The sequence below is a fragment of the Podarcis melisellensis genome (assembly GCF_964234715.1).
Source record: "Podarcis melisellensis genome assembly, chromosome: 5".
In the NCBI taxonomy this organism is placed as follows: Eukaryota; Metazoa; Chordata; class Lepidosauria; order Squamata; family Lacertidae; genus Podarcis; species Podarcis melisellensis.
The window spans coordinates 96,763,385-96,785,024 of NC_138537.1; the positions used below are offsets into that span (position 1 = coordinate 96,763,385).

Below are 21,640 nucleotides of genomic sequence, written 5' to 3' on the forward strand. Positions count from 1 at the left end.
TGCAACTCAAATACATTAAGAGCTCATTAAAAGGGAGGGCAGCAGTCAGGCAAAGAATGAACATGTAAAGATGATGCTTGCTTCTTTTTTTAAGGTGTAGGAGGAGACAGGAGGGGAAGGCCAGTGTCTGAACCATTTTATTTGCTAGAATAAAGAATGGAAATATTGGAGGCAAGCAAGGTTTATGTTGCAAAACCAGGAAGCTGAAGTGACTTCTCAAGGTGAAGACCTGATACACCAAGAAACAAAAATTACAGATGCTCTTCTGTTATTTCAAAGGCAGTTTCTGGTATTTGTGGGGACATAGTTTATTGAAATTCTGCAGGCATAGGAGCCAGCTATGGCTTTCAAATAATTTGCTTCATATTCATTTGTAAAACAAAGCCTTTTAAGATGCGGGAGCACAATGGTCTTAAGAAAAACAATGGCCTCAGTAAATCTGCAGCAGGTTATAAAAACACAAAGGACGTAGGGAAAAGCTGTACGGATACTTCTTTGTAACCAACAAAATATACCAACTACTGAGAAAAAAATAATAAATTGATACTGCACTTCTGTGAGCATCAGAATGCAATAAAAACATACACTTTGTGAAAGTGAACTAGCGATAAAGTAACTGAGACAGGCAAGAAAGTAAAAAAAGGGTGGTTTTTTTAAGGCAACCCAGACAACTGCTTACAAGCACATTATATGCATGTTCCACCTGATTGAGTAGATTTCTGTCTTGATTGCTAGTACAGGAAAGATTCTTGCATAAGCAGCTCATAGAACTGAAATTATAAGCATCTCACTGGGAAGCGCAAAATAGCCAAGACAAGCCCTAGACAATGGCAGTCACATGGCAATCCTTGGCTTCGTCCAGGAAGAGGGCGCTGAAGACATCGTTGAAGAAAGTCGGGTGATACCTGCAGGCTCTGTCGCAGTCAGGGTTAAAATTCACCTCCAGAATCTGAGGCTGCATAAACCGTTTGCCTAGAAGACAGACAGAGATCACGTAGTTTTATTGAGATACACATGTTAAAACACAAAGAGGCTTCCCCAACATGGAACACACCTTCTCCTCTTACCCTTAGCACTTGCATAGCACCTTGGACAGCTCTCAGAGGACCCTTAAGAGGAGCCCTCCTGCTGGAGGAAGAGGAGGAGGCCCAAAGGCACCGAGAGATGGGAACTTCTACAAGTGGCAGGGATGGTGGGTGGTTGCCCAGAGAGGAGGGCCAGGCAGAGAAGGAAAGCTTCCCACCTGCTGCACATCCCAATTTATTCACTTGCACTCCAGGAGACCCTTTCAGCTGGCAGCGAAGAACTTTTTCAGTATGCACCCCTTTGCACACAAAGTTTGAAGACTCGCTGCTCTGAAACGCTGCAGTATCTTTCCATTGATAAGTGAAAAGGCCTTTGTCCAAAAAGTGACCGCTTTAAAGGTAATCCCACCAAAGCTATAATGGCCACTAATAAAAGCAATTAAATCTCTTTTTCTGGTTTCCCAAATTTCAGAAGAGCCCTAAAAATATGGAGGACAAAAAGGACAAGACAGAAGAAGAAATTACCGTTGCTGGATGTATCCCACTTAAGCATCAGGTCAATGGCATAAACGGCTCGTGAGGACGGATAATCACAGATGCCAAACGGTGCAGGCTTTGCACAGGCAGCTTGGAACAGTTCAGCAAATGCCTTGAAAATATCGTCCTGGCAACAACAAAAAGTCACATTTACAATAAATGCAGGTGTAAGAGCAACAAACTTTAACATTATTTCCCGAGGTAATTTGACTGGAGATGTCGGGGAATGAAACCCAGACCCGTTTCACACAAAGCATTAGGCTCTCGGACTAAGCTGAGACTCCTTCCTTTTGCTCAACTCAAACACTTGTCAAATATTAACAGAAGCATTTGAAAGGGAGACAGTGATTGAGTCTAAGCGACCTTACTGATGACTATTCCTGCCAAATTAGCACTAGACACAGGATGCAACCATGTGAAATCTTGAACCACTACTGAAGCCACAGGGGGGAAATAATCTCAGTACGTATAATTAGAACCACCTGTGGCCCATTTTATGGAGTAATGACCTTTGTGTGAGAGACATAATCATGATAATAACGCAATCTATGGCAGAAAATTTTTTACCACTGGGAGAAAAAAAATTAAATTACTGAATCACAGGTGCCTTACTTGCACAGATTTCCAAGAATACTCAGGATACTGTTTCTCAAAGAGAGGGATAAATTCATCATAGTGGATCTGCAAAAGAAGAGACCATTTGGTTATCAAGGTATTCTTTTAAGCATGATCACGAAACTTCACCTCTGTCCTCCTTACAACACCTCTACAGGTTAGGGTCCAGCTCTTGCAATTTTACGTCCCATATTTGAAGGCTGCTTTCTCTCCCACACCCCATTCTGAATACTCTTTGTCGTCAGAGCCCATAAAACTTAAGTCTCCAAGGGAAACCGTCAGCCTCAGAAGGCGGAGGGTGAACTCCAGAGATGGGGAAGCTGCACTCCAACAATATAGGCCCATCACTCTTGTCAACTGGGGCTGATGGGATTTGGAAATCCCTTCCCTGGAAATATGGAGGCTCACATAAGGCTCCATTAAATAGGTGAAAAGCAAGGCTGGTGCTTGAATGAAGCAGGGCTAAGTGATTAGCCCCAGGTGCCAGATCCGCCCTGTCATTGTGCCACTACCGGCCTCGCCACGGCTTCACCTGAGCCCTCGCCGCTGCCTCATGGGTGCAGTTGCAGTGGCCGGATATTGCATTTATAATCCTGCGTTTGCTCCAGGCAGCCTATGGGAGTTTCCAGGTGGCCCCCCCCCCAATAATTCATATGTGTTTAGTTAGCTTTGGTAAGGTTGTTGCAGAAGGTGGCCTCAGATTTATCATTACAGTCATAGCTTGGTTGTTGAACGGAATCCATTCCGGAAGTCCGTTCGTCTTCCGAAAACACTCAAAAACCAAGGTGCAGCTTCCGATTGGCTGCAGGTGCTTCCTGCACGGAATCGGAAACTGCATCAGATGTTCGGCTTCCAAAGAACATTCGCAAACTGGAACACTCACTTCCGGGGTTACGGCGTTCGGGAGCCAAAACGGACGAGTACCAAGGCGTTCTGGATCCAAGGTACGACTGTAATTTGTTGTTTATTACAATTCTATCCCACCCTTAATTCCCCAAGAAGCCCAGGGTGTCCAACAACCATGCAGCAAAGCCAAGCCACTGGGCTAACGGGAGTCAGGGGCTGGTGGGCCACAGTCCAACCCATCACACCATCTGGTCCACCAAGCTCTCCTTTTCCTGTATAATTACTCACCTGTTTTAACGAGACCCCAGAAGCATAGTTCATGACCGTAAAGTGCTTCTCATAATCATCCAAGTCATCAAGTGAAAATGCTCTGAAAAGGAAAAATGGATGAAATACAACATTCATTCTTCATAAAGTTCAGCAATGCCACAAAAGTCCAACCCTTCTCAATGTGTGGTAGAAGCTGCCTTCTTACCTATTTGAGAACCGTAGCCAAAACACATCATAAACATACAGTCGGAGTGGCTTAACTGATCGCAACAACACAATGTAACGGATGTCAAATTTAACTAATCCCACATCTTCAAGAAAGAACAAGACTGGGTTCTCAATGTACTTGGATACCACCTGAAGACAGAAGAATAAGAAACCCCAGGTCAGACAATTTCAACTTTGTACTTATATTTGCACCTCTCCTTCTGGCCAATGTTGGGCCCTCAAAGCAGCTTGCAATTACAAGCCGTGTAAAAAGCTGCATTAAGAATAATTGTGAGATCAACCACTAAAAGCAAAGTGAAGGTGCTGCACACACAACAGTGAGAGTATCCAATCTCCTCACCCCACAATGGACCTGCCAAATGTAGACCTGCCTCTTTTCAGGCATAGATGGCTTATAAATAAAAAAAGAATGTGCTTTCCTTTATTCGGTTTTGTTTTCCTTTAAGCTGTTGTTCTGCTTTTTATCAAAGCAAGCAAAGCATCTGGAAACCAAGCCTTATGAGGAACAGTTGAGGGAAATGGGTATGTTTAGCCTGGAAGAGAGGAGACTGAGATGAGATATAATAGCCATCTTCAAATATCCAAAGGGCTGTCAAATGGAAGATGGAGAAAACTTGTATTCTCCTGCTCCGGAGGGTAGGACTCGAACCAAAGGCTTCAAGTTACAAGGAAGGAGATTCTGACTAAAGATCAGGAAGAACTTTCTGACAGCAAGAGCTGTTCAACAGTGGAACAGTCTCCCTGGGGAGGTGGTGGACTCTCCTTCCTTGGAGGTTTTCAAGCAGAGGTTGGATGGCCATCTGCCATGGATTCTTCTTCAGCTGTGATTTCTGCCTTGCAGGGGGTTGTATGGTCCTAGGGGCCTTCCAACTCTACAATTCTATGATAGAATTTCATGTAGTTTTGACTCAAGAGTGATTTTCTGCACTGCACTTAAAAAGAACTTATATTCGGTTTGTTCCTTAGAATCATATCACCAAGTATCACCAGGAATTATGAAAACAATTTGATGTAAGATTACCTGGTTGCCTTGGGCTGCAAAAGGGTACTTAGATACTTGAGTTGAAAAAGGTGTGCATTAAAAATTTAATGCTGTAAACTGAATAACCAGTCTAGGAAGAAGGAGCAAAACACTTCTTGATGTTTATACCTAAGTGGTATTTTACTTCTCAGCAAAACAGTGTGGTAGCTAAGGCATAAAGTGGCAATTATCCAATGTTTATTACCGTCAAAAATGTACAGACATATGGGCTGAAAGAAGCCACTGGAAAAACACTTCAAATGTTGTAATGCAATGACCACTGCTAAACATTGTATGCAAGTTTAACATGAACAACGAAGATCGCGTCACAGCAAAGACATCGAGAACCTTTTTAAATGTAAAAGGAAAACGACAGTGAGATGCTCCAGGGAATAAGAAGCTATGCTACAAAGACCCATTTTGCTCTGACCTTAGGGATGCTCTCTCTCTGCCTGATGATGTTGTTAAGGCTCTTTGTGATGTGGGTGTCCAAGCTCCTGGCCAAGTTCCACGGTTTGCATATCCAGTGGTTGTCCTCTTCCCTGCAATGGGCCCAAGGAAGGAAGGAAAGAGCAGGTGTTTGTCCATTGCATGTTTGAATGCAAACATTCCCAGGCAAGAATACTCTACCCTGGGCTGCACAACTTGTGATTCACCAAGTCAAATGCATGTTCTGCTTAGTCCTCCTCATTTCCTCTTTGATCAAGAGATGCCCAACGGAAGAGGCACAAAGCACAAATGGATGAAAGATGCCCAACAGAAATGGGTTCATCAAGCTATGCAACAGGCATAGCAGGTGGGCTGTGTGGACCACAAGTTTTACACCCAATGATTATATTATATTAGTTTAAACTGAGACTATCATCTGATTTAGTACTCCCTGTGTTAGGTGAATTTGAGCACAGAAATAAATAAAATAACAGTGCTGTTCAACTTCTTACTGTTGGTCCACAGACAGCTTTCCGGGTCATGTGGTCAGCATGACTAAACCACTTCTGGCGCACGGAGGACCACGACGAGTGCCAGAGCGCACAGAAACGCCCTTTTCCTTCCCACCACAGCACTACCTACTCACACTGGTTTGCTTTTGAACTGCTAGGTCGGCAGAAGCTGAAACAGAGCAACGGGAGCTCACCCTGTTGCGTGGATTCAAACTGCCAACCTTCTGATTGGCAAGCCAAGAGGCTCAGTGATTTAGACCACAGCGCCACCTACTCCTCTTGCTTTTTACTGTACATCATACAGACAATGTGAGGCCATTAAAGTAAGTAACTATAAAAACAAAACTGATCAAATCAATTAGAAGTTTTCAACCACCACCCTTTTAACAAACAAGCTGAACTGAGATACATCTACACATTGCCAAAATTTATGTGTTTCTCAGCTTAGGGTTTTTTATTTTGTTTTTAGAGATACCGAAGAAGTATTAATCACAATGCAAACATAAAGGCTACCACTCATGGTTAGGAAAAGGCAGCCACCTTTCCATTACAGGACACTCCTCTACTCTTAGAGGCACCAATTAAAAGTTGTTCTCCCTAATTAAAACTGGCCCTCTCAAGTAACTAAGTACTAAAAGCTTTCGTTCAGGAGCACGAAGGGAAGGTCACTTTTCCCTTTCTGGTGCCACATTACTTTGAGGATGGATCTGCATGCCAGGAACAGATGAGGCCAAAGCAAAGCAATGGGTGGAGGGGGTTTCATTCCACCTCCCTCACCCCCAGTTACGTGATTCCCACAGGGGTGACCCAGAGAGCCGGAGCAGACAAAGAGGGTGGAATTCCACTATAAAGGTAAAGGGACCCCTGACCATTAGGTCCAGTCGTGACCAACTCTGGGGTTGCGGCCCTCATCTCACTTTAGTGGCCGAGGGAGCCAGCTGGTACTGGTCATGTGGCCAGCATGACTAAGCTGCTTCTGGCGAACCAGAGCAGCACACGGAAACACTGGTTACTACTACTACTACTACTAATAATAATTTTTTTTTATACCCCGCCCTCCCCAGCCAGAGCTCAGGGCAGCTAACACCAATAAAATCACAGTAAAAACATAATAGGAATTTATTTTTTAAAAAAATACAGGTTAAAATGCAATTTAAAGTGCAGCCTCATTTTAAAATAGTTGATAAATCAAGACCCTAAGGAGGGGGGGAACATAAGGGTCGGACTGAGTCCAAACCAAAGACCAGGCGGAATAGCTCTGTCTTGCAGGCCCTGCGGAAAGATGTCAAGTCCCACAGGGCCCTAGTCTCTTGTGACAGAGCGTTCCACCAGATCGGGGCCAGTGCTGAAAAGGCCCTGGCCCTAGTTGAAACCAATCTAACCTCCTTGAGGCTCAGGACCTCCAAAGTGTTGTTATTTGTGGACCTTAAGGCCCTCCGTGGGGCATACCAAGAGAGGCGGTCCCGTAGGTACGTGGGTCCTAGGCCGCATACGGCTTTAAAGGTCAAAATCAGCACCTTAAACCTGACCCTATACTCCACTGGGAGCCAGTGCAGTTGGTAAAGCACTGGATAGATGTGATCCCGCGGCAAGGACACCTGCCAGAGCAGTACCTATTTATCTACTTGCACTTTGTGCTTTTGAACTAGGTTGGCAGGAGCTGGGACCAAACAACAGGAGCTCACCCCATCTCAGGGAACTGAACCGCCGACCTTCTGATTGGCAAGCCCTAGGCTCTGTGGTTTAACCCACAGCGCCACCCTTGGGATTCCACTATAGTTTCCACTATTTCAGCCACTATTGCACTTTATCTTGGCACATAAAATTAGGGATACCGACTACAGATGCAAATTGTTATTTCTGTGCAAGAAGCGAGCTGGACTCACCTCCTTTCGCGCTGCTTAAAGTAACTGATGAACTGTGGTAATTCTGTATGAAGATTAAAGGTGCGGGGCAGCCATTTTGGCCCCTCTGAGCCCCCAATGCGCCTTGAGATGGATGCCAGACAATCCTTCACGGTCAAGAGGTTCTCGCAAGGAAACTGATTCAGCATCACATGAGGCCTTTCCTCACTCAGTTTCCTACAAGGCAAGGAATGCATTTAAAAACAGAGAGCTGCACAGCCGAATATACGCATATTGAACAGGTAAGAAAAATTGTTACTTGCAGGGAAATAGCTGTGTAACCTGAAATCTTTGAAGTGAGAGAAGTTGTAGAGAATGTCAGCTTCTTGCTCAGAGTCCGTAAATTCAAAACGGGGGTGAGTCAGATTCTGAAGGACCTGTTGGAGGTCTGTGTAAACTCTGGTTTAAAAAAAAAAAAAAGGGGGGGGGGAGAAAATATATGAAAGAAGCTCTCAGGAGGGAGGCATATGGAGACTCTAATAAATAGCGCTCTTGAAGTTCCTGAGAAGTATTGCATTGGCACTAGGGAAAGGGCCAGACTTGTGAGACTTTTCAGCCCCCACACATCCTGCAGCCCAAGCCAGGTTCCCCTTCTTGTCTTTTCTAGACAATTATAGAAACGTATTTATTGACACATCTATATGCCAACCTTTATCATTATGAGAATCAAATATACAACACTATCAATTTAAAACAGCAATAAAAAATCACCAGTATCCATACATATACATACATACATACATATACACAAACACGGTTTCAAAATTCACCATTACCCTACCTGGATGCAAAACCCACAGTACGGGGTAGAGACTAACAAAAATGTCACAAAAGAGCAAGCAAGCTTTTGTGTTCCCCATAACTCTTTACTAGGCAAGATGTTAAACCAATTTTAAAAAGTCGGGGCATAATATGTGCTGGGATAATATGAAAGCAACAACACCTGCCAGTTGTACCTAGATAATACCGTTCAAAAAAATTCTTATCCAAAAGGTAGTTGCTTATTTAAATAAACCTAAAAGTCACTTTTGGAATCGCTGAGGCCCCAGTAAGATACAAGTACCACCTTCATCGAGTAGCAGAAATATGTTACTGGAAATTTAACATGAGATCACATTGCTCACAATATCACATCATCAAAACAAGGAAAGTTCACTAGATTTTCTACTTGCTCTTAGCCAAAACAGTAAACTAGTGTGCCTGTCATGTTAAGCCATAGTTTGTTTTAAACATGACTTCATCATGAATGTGCTGTCCCCCAAGTGCTTCTTATAGCATAAGAAACCATGGCCTATTTCTGTTTCCCCTCTTGGGGTTTGTTACAAACAAACAAACAAACAAACTTAACTTTGGACAATATGACAAACCATGGGGCAGGGGAAGCTGCCCAAGGGCTTGGGAAGCATGTTCCCAAATGTACGGGGGGGGTGTGGTTTTGTTGTTTTGGTTTAATTATTTACTTGTGTTTTATCTTGCATTTTATTCTGTGAAGCACCCAGGGATCCTTTGATGAAGGGTGGTATATAAATAAAATAAAATAAAATGCCATTGTTGAAAATAAATTATGACTTAGTGCAATGTGCAAATAGGTCTCTAGTCTATTTAGAAGAATACAGTCATGCCTCTATAAAAATATTTCCATTAAAACCTAAAAACCTGTACTCAGTCTTTGAAAAACACACATGCATATAGGCAAACACACTTTTTTCCTCAAAATGTACAAGAATGCCTGTGTGATGGAGAGAAGAGAGATGGATTTGCATTAACTCAATCTAGCACATACCACTTAACAGCTGTGAACAGGGAATACAGATTTCCAAACAGAGTGAAGGAAAAAGACCTTCTGGCATGCTACAACAGCGGCTTGCTAGGCCACTATCCAAACATACTATATTTCTACTTAGCAGCAAATGCCCATAGTTGTGTATTCAAAAAACCTGCTCTCTCATTGTTGCTGTTTTTTCAGTTAACTAGGAAGCAAAACATTGGCACCCCTCCTGCAGAACAAACACACCGAACTTTGCAGGCTTAGTAATGTTTTCCTTTCTCTGCAATGACTCATCTTCTCCCTTGTTTTTACTGCAAGAATTAAAATGGTTCTCTTGCTACACCAGTATTCCTTACTGATATAGTAGTCTCTCTTTAAAATGCATTACCTTCTTGTTATTATTCTCCCCAGGGTTGAACATGAAGATTCACATTAACAACCTATAATCTCTACAATTTTACACAAACTCATCCACTACAATTATTTGAAAGCAACATTATTCCTCTCTTTTCTGCATCACATTGAACTTCTCCTATATAGGCAGCAGAATCCAGGGCTAAATGTCACAGTATACAATAAATGGAGCTAATTCTCCACTGCTGGAAAATCACCCACATAAGTCATACGTTTATTGCAAAACACACCATTTGGAAATACGTACTTGAAGATTTTATTCTTATCATAAACAGGAAGCTTTATTGGAATAGGAAGTGTCTCCTTGTTCTCACTTAAGATGGCCTAAAACAGAAAACACCACCAGTGTTATGAAGATAATTTATACTGTAGAACACACAACAGTTTCAATCGTGGTGAGGACAACTTGCAGGCTGATTCTCACATATATGTGTTGACTCAGAAGGTGAGTCCTACTAAAATGCAGCAAAGCGCAGAAGTCAGAAAACTCAATTAAAGATCAATTTTGACATAACACCTCAGTTAAATTCCTTGTTCATCTAGTTCTGCTCTCATTCAATTCACCCTCTTCCAACTCTATCAAGCTGTACAAAAACCTGTCAGACAGATTTTGCTTGGATTATTTAGCAGTTTGGTGCTGGAGGAGACTCTTGAGAGTCCCATGGACTGCAAGAAGATGAAACTTATTCATTCTGAAGGAAATCAGCCCTGAGTGCTCACTGGAAGGGCAGATCCTGAAGCTGAGGCTCCAAGACTTTGGCCACCTCATGAGAAGAGAAGACTCCCTGGAAAAGACCCTGATGTTGGGAAAGATGGAGGGCACAAGGAGAAGGGGACGACAGAGGACGAGATGGTTGGACAGTGTTCTCAATGCTACCAACATGAGTTTGACCAAACTGCGGGAGGCAGTGGAAGACAAGAGGACCTGGCATGCTCTGGTCCATGGGATCACGAAGAGTCAGACACATGACTAAACAACAATAATAAGTGCAGTAATTTGCACTTCATGAAGCCCTTCAAGAAAGTTATTTTCATCACTATTTAAAAAAAATGTTTTGGAACTCTGAGGAGTTTCTTATTTGACACATATAGCTAGCTAAATCACAGAAAGAGGAAATTGGCCAGAAATGGACAATGAATTTCTTTGAACAACCTGCTGTCAACATTCACACCAGAAGCATGTTCCTTGTCGTTACTGCTTTAATTTTTGTACTGAAATACTTACCTGGGAATCACTCTTGTAACCTGAGTTTTACTGTCCCCCCCCCCACGTTCTTCCTAGTATTGTATTTTTTTATAATAAGTCTAGGTACCCTCTATGGCAGGAATACTGATGTTGCTGAACATCTGTCATCCCCGACTCTTAATTGTGTTTGTGGCTGATGGAAGTTGGAGCTCAGCCACTTGGGGGGGGGGGCTACAGTTGCCTCACTCCAGTCCTAGGGAGAAAGGACATCAGCATTTTGTGATTTAAATGCTATTAAATAACAATTAATCAATAACAACTTCAGGACCCTTCCGGGATTGGTCCAAGTAGGGAAACCACACATTTAAATGCTTTCTCATGTAAATGTCTCCCTGCACATGGATAACTAGCAGAATAAAGAATGAATACTAAACCAGACATTCTCTCAGACCTGCACTAGTTTTCAATGAGCACCGAGGACGTTGTGTGTGGACTCAACACACAAATGCAATCCTAAACCAGCCGTCTGAAGTATATCATCCCAGCAGTTATTTTCCCCAAGCATTTTTCTGAACCTATAAAGCTGTTACACCTCATGCAGCTATAATGCTAGCGGTCTCCGAACAATGGCTGGGAGAGTGAGAGTTCTGCAAACCTTCTCCCTTCTGTAGTTTGCACTGAGTATGGCGCAACAATGTACACAACTGGATTAGCACCAGTGGAGATGCAATTTATTTATTATTCCTTTATTAAATTTACCACCCACCTTCTTTCTTTTAAAAGAGACAAGAAGGCAAACACCTCTGTAATTAAAAAAACGCACACTAAAAATAAAATAAAAACACATTCGAAGGATTAAAAGGGATCTAAAAGCAACACAGGGCAATAAAATATCTAAAACAAATTTAAGAACAGATGCAAACAAACCGCACGTCTGCATAATGCTACGTCATATAAGTCCGTGAAGAAGGGGACGTGTGAGCCCCCCACCTCTTAACTTGTCAGTTTGCATTTCTTAGTACAGAAAGTATTGATTTGATGTGTAGAGACCTTTCCTGTTCTGATTAGTTCAAGAGGGTTATATAGAAGGTTTCTTCTCTTTGTGAAAGAAAGTTTTCTTTCTATGTGAAAGAAACAGGAAGGAGGTTTCTGTTTGGGTTATTTCTGCTGGGAAGTTGAGTACAGCTGGTTTAAGCTGGCTTTGTTATCCTTTCTGTCAAGATTGTGCTGACTATAATAGTCAGGCCAGGAGGAGCCTGGGCCTCTCTCTCTTTATCTCTCTTTGTTCCTGTGTTCTGTTTTTTGTATGCTATAGTGTTAAGGTTTAGTCTTATTATAAATTTGTAAGTTTTATTGTAAGTGCTGCAACTGGATTTCTTATATTCTGGATTTGTGACCATTATGCTCATTTGGCTTCAGTAGCAAGTAAAAGCTCTGATGGATGAAGTACAATTGCCTCTGGTCTATTTTTCTGAATCTCTGCTATGTGTTTAAGTTTTTTCCTGCTCCCCCCTTCATGGCCAATATAACTATGGTCAGGAGATTGGCCTTAGTCCCCGGTATTTTAATTTTACTTCTGGTGAGTAGCCTATGTGTATAAGAGATAAGTGCAGAAATAGATACCGATAGCAAGTTACAGTGGTGCCTCGCAAAACGAAATTCGTTCCGCAAGTTTTTTCTTCTTGCGAGTTTTTCGTCTTGCGAAGCACGGTTTCCCATAGGAATGCATTGAAAATCAATCAATGCGTTCCTATGGAAACCGCCTTCAGACCAGGTCCGGGGACAGTCTGTCCCCCAACCTCTTCTGAAGGCTGGGGGGGGGGGAACAAGGGCTTTTCTTCCCACCCCCAGCATTAAAAAAACCCCGGGACAGTGGAGGACTTCTCCGCTGTCCGGGGCGATCTTAAAATGCTGGCAGCGGCAGCGAAGCCTTCGCTGCCCCCCGCCAGCATTTTTAAAAACCCCGGGACAGCGGAGGACTTCTCTGCTGTCCCGGGGCGATTTAAAAGCCCCCGGGAAGGCAGGCAGGGGGGACAAAGACTTTTGCCCCCCGCCAGCCTTCAGAAGAGGTCCTGGACCTCTTCTGAAGGCCAGCGGGGGGTAAAAGTCTTTGCTCCCCCCGCCTGCCTTCAAAAGCCGTCCGGGATAGCGGGAAGCGCTTCCCTGCTATCCCGGACTGCTTTTAAAATGCTGGCGGTGGGGAGCAAAGCCTTTCGGCCCCCGCCGGCCTTTCTGGACCTCTTCTGAAAGCCGGAGGGGGGGGAAGGCTTTGCTCCCCGCCAGCATTTAAAAGAGGTCCCCGGAGATTTCCCTATGGGCTTTCTTCTTGCGAAGCAAGCCCATAGGGAAATTCGTCTCGCGAAGCAACTCGCAAACGGAAAACCCTTTTGTCTTGCGGGTTTTCCGTCTTGCGAGGCATTCGTCTTGCGGGGCACCACTGTACAGTAGTTATCTGTAACAAACCAATCCGGTTAAAGATAAAAAAATTGTACCTGGTAGTGATCATCTGATGGCTCTGCAGTAAAAGAGTTGATCTCCAAAACATCATCGGGTAGCCATGGCAACAGTCGACACCTCCTGATTAAGCGATCAGTTTCCCCATAGGCAAAGTCACGGGTCACTTCCTCTGTAAGAAAATGAAAAGTTGTAGGTATTTTTTGTACACTTGTTATCAACTCAGTGTTGTTGCTATGAATATGCAATAGCTATGCATAAACGGAGATTAATAAAAATTGCAGAAAATTTCCATACATTTAAAACAAACAAAAAATCACAACACAACCTGGACTACTAATTCGCCTGTCCTCTGAAACAGTCACTGGGCCAATGTAGGCTTGATTTGGCTTGCAAGACTGCTTTCCCCAAGTCATGGCCACCTGCTGAAATCATCATCTGATCAATACTGATAGGAAACTCTGCTGGTATCAACTACACTAGGGAGTTCCCAATCAGCAGCTCCCCAAGAACAGCAGATCCCTTCCCTTCCATTTTTGGCAGGGATATTCTTCCGTAACCCAGCTTGAAGTTCCTTTGAAGTTGGGTCACCTGAAGTCATGGTAATGTTACAAAATTGAGAGTTGGGTAGCCGCACCGATAAGTGGTCCATGGGGAAGCTCAGGATTCGGCAGTCGCCAGATCCTTTTCATCACCCTCTGCTCTTAAAAAACAACAACGCAGAAGCGTCTTGCACGGAAGTCTTATAGGCAAAGAGAATACTGACTTACCCAGATAGCACACCCAGTGCACAGATACACTCACCTCCGGTCTCAAGGTCCCTTAAGGGCCAGAGAACCGTATAAGCAATTTGTTGCCGCATGTAAAATAAGGGGGCCGTTGCAAAAGTGGGCTCATCTGAATGCTGGATTCGGGATCCAAATTCATCCATAATGTACCATACAGGGACCTTCTCCTCTGCAGTCTGCACAAGAAGAACAAACTCCGTCATGTGTTATAAAAATGACTGTAACATCTGACTTTGGGGGTGTTTCTGCAGGACTGCTGCTCGACTCCTTGGCAGTTACGCTATGGAGTCTCACAGGCTCTGGTGTTGCCCCATGTTATTTATATCTACATGAAAGGCTGAGTGAGGTTGTTCAGAGGGTTTGGGGTGGGGTGTCTTTAATAAGCAGATGATACCCAACTAGTTCTCCATTTCAACAAATTAAGCAGAAGGAGATAGTGCTAAATCTGTGCCTGTGATGTCAAGTATCATTCCTTTGCACCCGGAAAATGCTTTTGAAAGCTTGTTCTTCACAACCTCTTAATTTTATAGCTAGACCCCAGTGTGAGTTTCAGCTTTCCTACTATGGCCATACCCCATGTGACAGCTGATAGGTCTGGTTGTATTTCCACATTTCCTCCAAGACCTGAGTGACAGCTCTCTCATCCGGCACTTCTCCATGGAAGTCTATTCCCATCAGGTTGGCCATTCTGTGAAGCAGACCAGGGACCTGCAGAAGCTGCTGGCGGGCATGTTCAACGCGGTACGTCCAGGCATGGTCAATGAGAAAAATGCTTTGAAGGCAAGACAGGCCAGGTTAAGAGCAAAACACAGAACACAGGTACACATGATGAGGCAGGCAGTTCATGATGATGACTATAGACAAGACATTCTAAAACTCTGCCCTAATAACAGTCCAAATTAAAACTGCTAATGCCATGGTCACCTCTTACGGCAACTACTGCCACCTCCCCCCCCTCCCATTCCACCTTGCCATCTTTGATGCCATCAGCACTCTCCTGCCAAAACTATTCATCTCTCTTGCTGCTTTGGCCATGCAACATTCATCCATAACTCTCCTGTCTGCTGCCGGATCCTGACAGGCATCTTATATTTATCTTCAAAACCCTACATGGCCTTAACTGTGCCCTTTTGCTTCCCAAAAATAACCTCTCTCCTTTCTCCCTTCCTGCTACATATGCTTGGAACTGCCTTCCAGAATACCCGAAGGCACCTCTTTTTCTTCCATCAAATCTCTCCTCAAAACCGACCTTCTCCGTAGATCCTTCAGAACCATCCCAGAATCCCCCATATTGTAACTAACTCCAAGCACACGTAACTAAATAACTGCATGATCTACCTGTGTGCCTTCTGTTGCCTCTTCTTGCTCTGCTGTCTTGTGTTGTGTTGCTCCAAGGATTGCATATATCAGGCATAGGCAAACTCGGCCCTCCAGGTGTTTTGGGACTACAACTCCCATCATCCCTAGCTAACAGGACCAGTGGTCAGGGATGATGGGAGTTGTAGTCCTAAAACATCTGGAGGGCCGAGTTTGCCTATGCCTGGCATATATTGTAAGCCCTTCAGGGCAGGGACCTATCTTCTCATACTTTGTAAAGCTCAAGAGCATAAGGGCACCCTGCAAACACAACATTCAGGTTGGCTTCAGAATAATGACTCACCTGTTAGAATTTGCTGCCTGAAGTCCCATTTCGTTTGTCACTATCACTTTGTAGCAGAGTTCATTTCCAGGATTTGAATTCTTTTTCAGTTCTCCCTCAAGTTCTTCATCGCCGTCATCTTCCTCTTCCACCTCCTCCACTTGCATTATCCCAAAATACTCCCCAGCATCAAACACCTGAAATTGAAAACAGGGATGAAGGGGCAAAGCCTTAAACTAGACCCAGTGGACTGAGCATGGTATTTTTAAAAAAGCGTTTAAAGTTAAGCATCAAGTAGGAGTTCACAACTATATTATTCCAGTGAAGTACATAGTACAGTGATTTTAAGTCTGTAAGTGGAGAGACACCTGTATTTGGGAATGTATTCCACTACCCCATTGTAAGGATGGTCAGTAAGTATCCTTATCCCTACATTGCAGGTGGTGCTGAGAAAATAATGGCTCCAGAGTTCAGGGTTCAGAGATTTACTCATTCTTGTTCTTTGGGGCTAAATACTTGTTCCTTTCAAGCATATTTAACATAGCCCTCTTTTTTTTTTTAAAGAGCTGCTTTGGGAGGTGAGGATTTAGAGTAGAGAATCAGGGGAAGCAAAAGGGACTTAAACCTGCTCTTACTTGTCCTTTTTCTGCTCCAAATCATCCCAAGTCTCCTCCCTTCACAACATTCAAAAAGTTCTGTTGGAGCCTTGGTAAAGGTGGAGAAACGACTGCCAGGTAAATGGCAAGAACCTTTTCCCTCCCTCTTCCTTCATCCCAAAGTGGCTTTTGGGGCTTAGAGAACGGTTTCGTCCATTTACATGCAACTTGCATGCTCCTTATTTAATATACCACACCAACACTGAATACACAAGTGCTTGTCTTAGATATTAGTGAGGCAGCACAGGGATCATGGTTGGCACCTAGAACTTGTCACAAATCTCTGAAAACACTGTTTTTTAAAATAATACTGATTTTGTTCACACCTTAACAGCAGGAAGTTTCAGCAGTGTTATTCAATATTTATTATCTCTGCCATTTAGTTCACTCTCCACTGAGAAGCTATCTCATCCACAACGGCTGGACAATACAGTGGTACCTTGGGATGCGAATGGGATCCGTTCCAGAGCCCCATTCGCATCCCAAAGCAAATGTAACCCATGTTCGCAATTCTGCGCATGACATCATTTTGATGGTCTGCGCATGCGTGTGCGGCGAAACTCGGAAGTAACACGCTCCGGTACTTCCAGGTCACCGTGGAGCGCAACCCGAATTTGCCTAACCTGAAGCGTATTCATCCCGAGGTATGACTGTATCACTTTTAACTCCAATAGGAGATGAAGAACATACATGCAGGAGACACGAAAACACATTCATTTGTGCCAGCTTTCCCTCAGCCTTGAATTCACTTACAACTCTCAGGTTGCAAATCAAGTGTCAACCTGCAGACTGACTTAGTAATCCACTATAAAAGAGGAAGCCAAACAATAAAACCAAAGTGCTGGCATGTAACAGAAAACTAAGAAAATAACCTGATTACTCAGAAGGGCTGCAGCGATCTGTGGATTGGTCAATTAACATGGCAGCATTTTTTAAAAAAGTTAAAACATGTTTTATTACAAAAAATCTATGACCAGCAGTCACATTAGAATGGCCTTTCTCAGGGATTCACCGATTATAGCTGGCCTTAGCAGAAAACCTGGTCACTTGGTTCCTGGTGCTAGCTCAAGAAGTGCGATTGTGTCCCTGACATTGAACCGTGCTTCCAATATGGCAAAGTACTCTTCTTGCTTTTCAGAACTACCATTTTAATCATATGAAACTAACCCTCATGCAAACAGTCCTACTGTTCAGATATATACACTTAATGGGAAGGTCAAAAATGATTCTCAGCAGTTTAAAGGGGATGCACTATTCTCAAACCACCTGCCGCCCCAGAAGCAACTTTCTATTGTTGAATTGTTTAGAAAGAGTTGGCATTGGATTGCAAAAGCATTTTTTTTTTAAATCGCAATGGCAAAAACATGCCAAAGACTAGAAAATAAGGATACATGTGCAGTGACATCCACATGTTTTGTTCTGCATCTTTATTTGAAAGGTTTTCCTTGGATGACTGAAAGTGTGTGCCCCCTCCCGAATTTTTAAAAGGAAGTTAAATCTACCACAGAGCAGTGATTTTCAAACCGTGTCCCGTGTTCCCTAGAAGCTATTGGGTATTTTTCAGTGAAAAGATCAGGAGAACCTTGGCTGCCCCTACCTGAAAATCATATTGTCCTTTATTTCCAATTCCCAGATACAGTGTAAAGCTGCAGAGAGTATCAGCAGCATTCTGCAGCAATGTCTAACTGGCACGCCCAGTGTCCCATGTAAACTGAGTGCTCAACTCAAACATTCCCTCCAAAAATTATCTGCAATACTGAGCAGTTCCTTAAACTCGTCAAGGTAGAAATGTTGAAAACAAAACACCATTGCCTTGAGTCTTGCACTCTGGAGGAAGTTTTCCTTTCACTGTGGTCGGTATTTGGTAAATTCTGTTGGACACAGAGCAGTTTAAAAAGCAAGCTAGGCTACTACAGAACCATGAAAGAGTCAAATTGCTCTTCTGAAGTCATCACAGTAAGATGGAAAGGTCCACAGGTTATAAACGAAGTGAAAAACATTAACTCATGGAGCAGAAAAAAATCAATGCTCAGATTTGCTTTTACATGTACAGACAAAAAGGTATTTATATAAGCTATGCATGGCAATGACACACACTGGGATAAAGCAGGAAATAACTGAATGGGGAATAAGGGAAAGCAAGAAAAGCAAGTTAAGAACCTAAGCCTACAACAAACATGTTTTTTATTCTTGTTTCACTGGGAGCGGTACAGGAACTGGGTGGGGCAGCTTATCCAAAGTAACTCACATTTCATGTATTATTATTCATTCATGTGTGAATTGCCTTCCACATATATATCCCAAGGTGATTAACAAACATGCCCTTAAAAACAACTAAAATACAGTGCTTGTTAAAACAGGACAAGAACAACCAAGTATAGGTTAAAAACAAAAGCAGAATCCATGGGTTGTACCCAGAACAGAATTTCCTATGCCCTCTCTCATCTGTTATGAGGCTTCAACCACCCAGAGCATTTGGGGGGGGGGCAGTCCTGTTGCACTGGGGGGGGGCAGTCCTGTCACACTGGCAGAAGTCCTTGCAAACTGGGACAACTAATAGATATAACTTCATACTTTCTTCTTCTGCTGCTGCTGCTAAGGGGGCAACACAGCCTACATGGACTATACAGTATTGGCCACCCCTATACAAACTTCACGATCTCTTTATATAAAATGGATCTTAAAAGAACTCAGACTTTAAAAGGCTTTAGCCATGTAGCTCTAGGGCAGCAAGCCAAGGTAGATAAGGCTGCCATCGCGTACCCACTTACCACACTCAGGCAAGTGGGTACGTGATGGCAGCCTTATCTACCGTAACCATGGTTGATGGCAGGGATTGTCAACTTAACAGCCATGGTCACCTACACACTCACAATGGCCTCTCCTGGTGCCCTGCCTGCTGAAATTTGGCAAGAAAGATGCATCCATTCTCCTGTAGCCAATAGCACAGGTTGCAGTGTGTGCTTTGCGGAGGGGGCTGTGACAGTTTCTCCAGCTTGCAAATGTGCCCACAGGTCCCCAAAGGCTGGCAATCCCTGGCTGGTTGCACGTCTTAACTGAGACAATGCCAAAATGTTGGATGTTTAGTATTACACTTACCGCTTGATTTCAAAACACGGTAATGTTTGAAAGAATTGTTAACTGTGAAAGTAGAGTCGAACAAGTTTTCTGCAGATGGGGTTTAAAATTCTTTGTCACGTCTGCTCTTGGACTAGTTTCTTTCTCATTCTCCCTCCGATTTCACATGTTTTTGCACAAGCACAATTGCTTTGTACTTCCAAACAGAGCTGCTGAACACCACTATATTTTCATCATAATTACCTAAAGCCTTTACACTGCGGTTGAAAAACATGGACATCACTTGTCCATAAACAAAGGTATCAAGTTTCTATTCCACTGCAAACATGATTCCTAACTGGAATTAATGCCTCCTCTATGCTCCTCTCATCAGTTCCGTCAAAGAGACATACATCTAAACGCAGTATTTAGAACCAGGGAACAAAATTAAGCCACCTCCAAAAAGAAAAACACAAGCCACTTTCAAAACAGTTCCCCCCCCCCGCCCAAGTTACCGTATTTTTCGTCCCATAAGACGCTCCGTCCCATAGGACGCACCTAGTTTTTTTTGGGGGGGGGGAATAAAGAAAAAAAATTCCCCTTTATTTCCCCCCCAAAAGCAGGTTGGGGAAACCGAACCAGGTCGAGGAACAGCGGGATGGTGGCGCTGCGCCTCCCTGCTGTCCCCCGAGCTTGTGGGGCTGGCCGATGTCTGCCCGGCGCGGGGGGCACTCTGCTTCAGGGCGCCCCGCCTGCCAGGCGGCAGGCTGCTATCCGCAGCGTGAGGAACTCCCGCAGGGCTGCCTAGGCTGCGGATGTCTTCCTGAAGCCTGGAGAGCGAGAGGGGTCGGTGCGCACCGACCCCTCTCACTCTCCATGCTTCAGCGAAAGCCTGCATTCGCCCCATAGGACGCACACACATTTCCCTTTCATTTTTGGAGGGGGAAAAGTGTGTCCTATAGGGCGAAAAATACAGTAACTACCATTAACGCTCAAAAAACTTGGTAGGGAATCTCACCCCTTCATTAAACTCACTTTCAACTCTCAGTCTTCTTTTGAAAGCCAGAAAGGACAAGATCAAACAAGCCTTCGATTCTAAAACCAATCACCAAGGAAGCAACACAACAACTCACCTAAGACCCTATTGAATTCAATGGGTCTTACAACTAGGGGGGGCACGGTTAGCATTTCAGCCCAAAGCATCCTCCCTTAGAAGTAACCCATTTTAAATCAATTATGCTTACTCCCAAAATCTGGCTTAGTAATTCACCATGATCCTTTAGGCTGAAGCAGTCGCAAGTGATACAGGTCCTCCTCAAATTACTCCCAGCTAAGCAACTCCCCTATCCAGAAAGGCTGCAGGATTCAGCGCCAGATTTAGGGTGGCGCAGTTGGTTTCCCTCTGTATTTATGCAGGTACAGTACCTACTGAGAAAACCCATAAAAGGAAACTGCACCAAAAGGAATTATTGTGAAAATAAAATTTAAAGATGGGGGGGCGGCCAGATTTTCCTTGCTGAGGGTGCTGATATTACCAAAATCTGGCTGTGCACCGTTTGGAACTTTTTAGTACAGAAAAAGTGAGGAAGAGGCTCCATGATAGGAGTTCACAAAACCATGCAAGGCATGGGAAGAGGATGGAAACATCGTTTTCCTCCCTGTCTCGGGGACATGCAATGAAGCAGCTCGCCAGGACACGGCGAGGCGCACTGGGGCGGCGTGGAAGGGCTGCCCGGGGCGCGGAGCCGCGCGGGCCCGGCCTGCCCCTTGGATGCCCCTTGGATGCCGGAAAGCGCAGGCGGGAGAGAGGGGCCTGGAGGGCTCAGCTCCTGCGCGCTGCTTTGCCGCAAGAGGCGAGAACCGGGCGCCGTGGGCCGGATCCAGCTCCTCTTAGGGCCTCCGCCCTCCCCAGGAGGACACCCCAGGCTGCGCCAAAGCCTTGCCCGCCCGCCTGCTTCCCTCCCTTCCCGGCGCGCGCTTCCCCCGTCTGCCGCGGCGGCGCCCACCTCGCTCTCCAGTTTGCGCCACAGGCTCTGCCAGTAGCGGGGCGGCACCGCCGAGGCGCGCAGCGCCGGCCCGTGCAGGGACACGAACGCCTTGTAGTCGTCGGCGCAGTCGCCCTCCATGCTGCGGCCGCGGCGGCTCCGTCTCCTCCTCCTCCTCCGGGCGCAGCCCTTCCTTCCGCCAGGCCGGCTGGGCGGGCGGGCGGGCGCGCGGCTCTTAAAGGGCCCCGGCGGAGGCGGCTTCCTTGGGCTGCGCGCCAGCAACGGGGCGCGCTTCTTCCACAGGCG

General features: G+C 44.6%; 1 protein-coding gene across 2 annotated transcripts; it reads right to left on the reverse strand.

Moving 5' to 3' along the window:
* Window positions 1-263: 263 nt before the first annotated feature.
* Window positions 264-21,512, reverse strand: TTLL12 (tubulin tyrosine ligase like 12). 2 transcript variants are annotated; one of them, XM_081911751.1, is made up of 14 exons: window positions 21,356-21,512; window positions 15,658-15,833; window positions 14,571-14,769; window positions 14,014-14,173; window positions 13,248-13,381; window positions 9,817-9,893; window positions 7,670-7,786; window positions 7,370-7,564; window positions 4,973-5,084; window positions 3,499-3,650; window positions 3,312-3,393; window positions 2,175-2,243; window positions 1,551-1,689; window positions 264-972 (listed from the first exon to the last, which is right to left on the reverse strand). In XM_081911751.1, exons 1-14 carry the CDS (start codon window positions 21,473-21,475, stop codon window positions 821-823), a joined length of 1,884 nt encoding a protein of 627 aa, XP_081767877.1. In that variant the 5' UTR covers window positions 21,476-21,512; the 3' UTR covers window positions 264-820. The 2 variants fall into 2 exon arrangements, with proteins under 2 accessions (XP_081767877.1, XP_081767878.1); XM_081911752.1 differs by lacking the exon at window positions 21,356-21,512 and adding an exon at window positions 20,594-20,742.
* Between the last annotated feature and the right edge of the window lie 128 nt (window positions 21,513-21,640).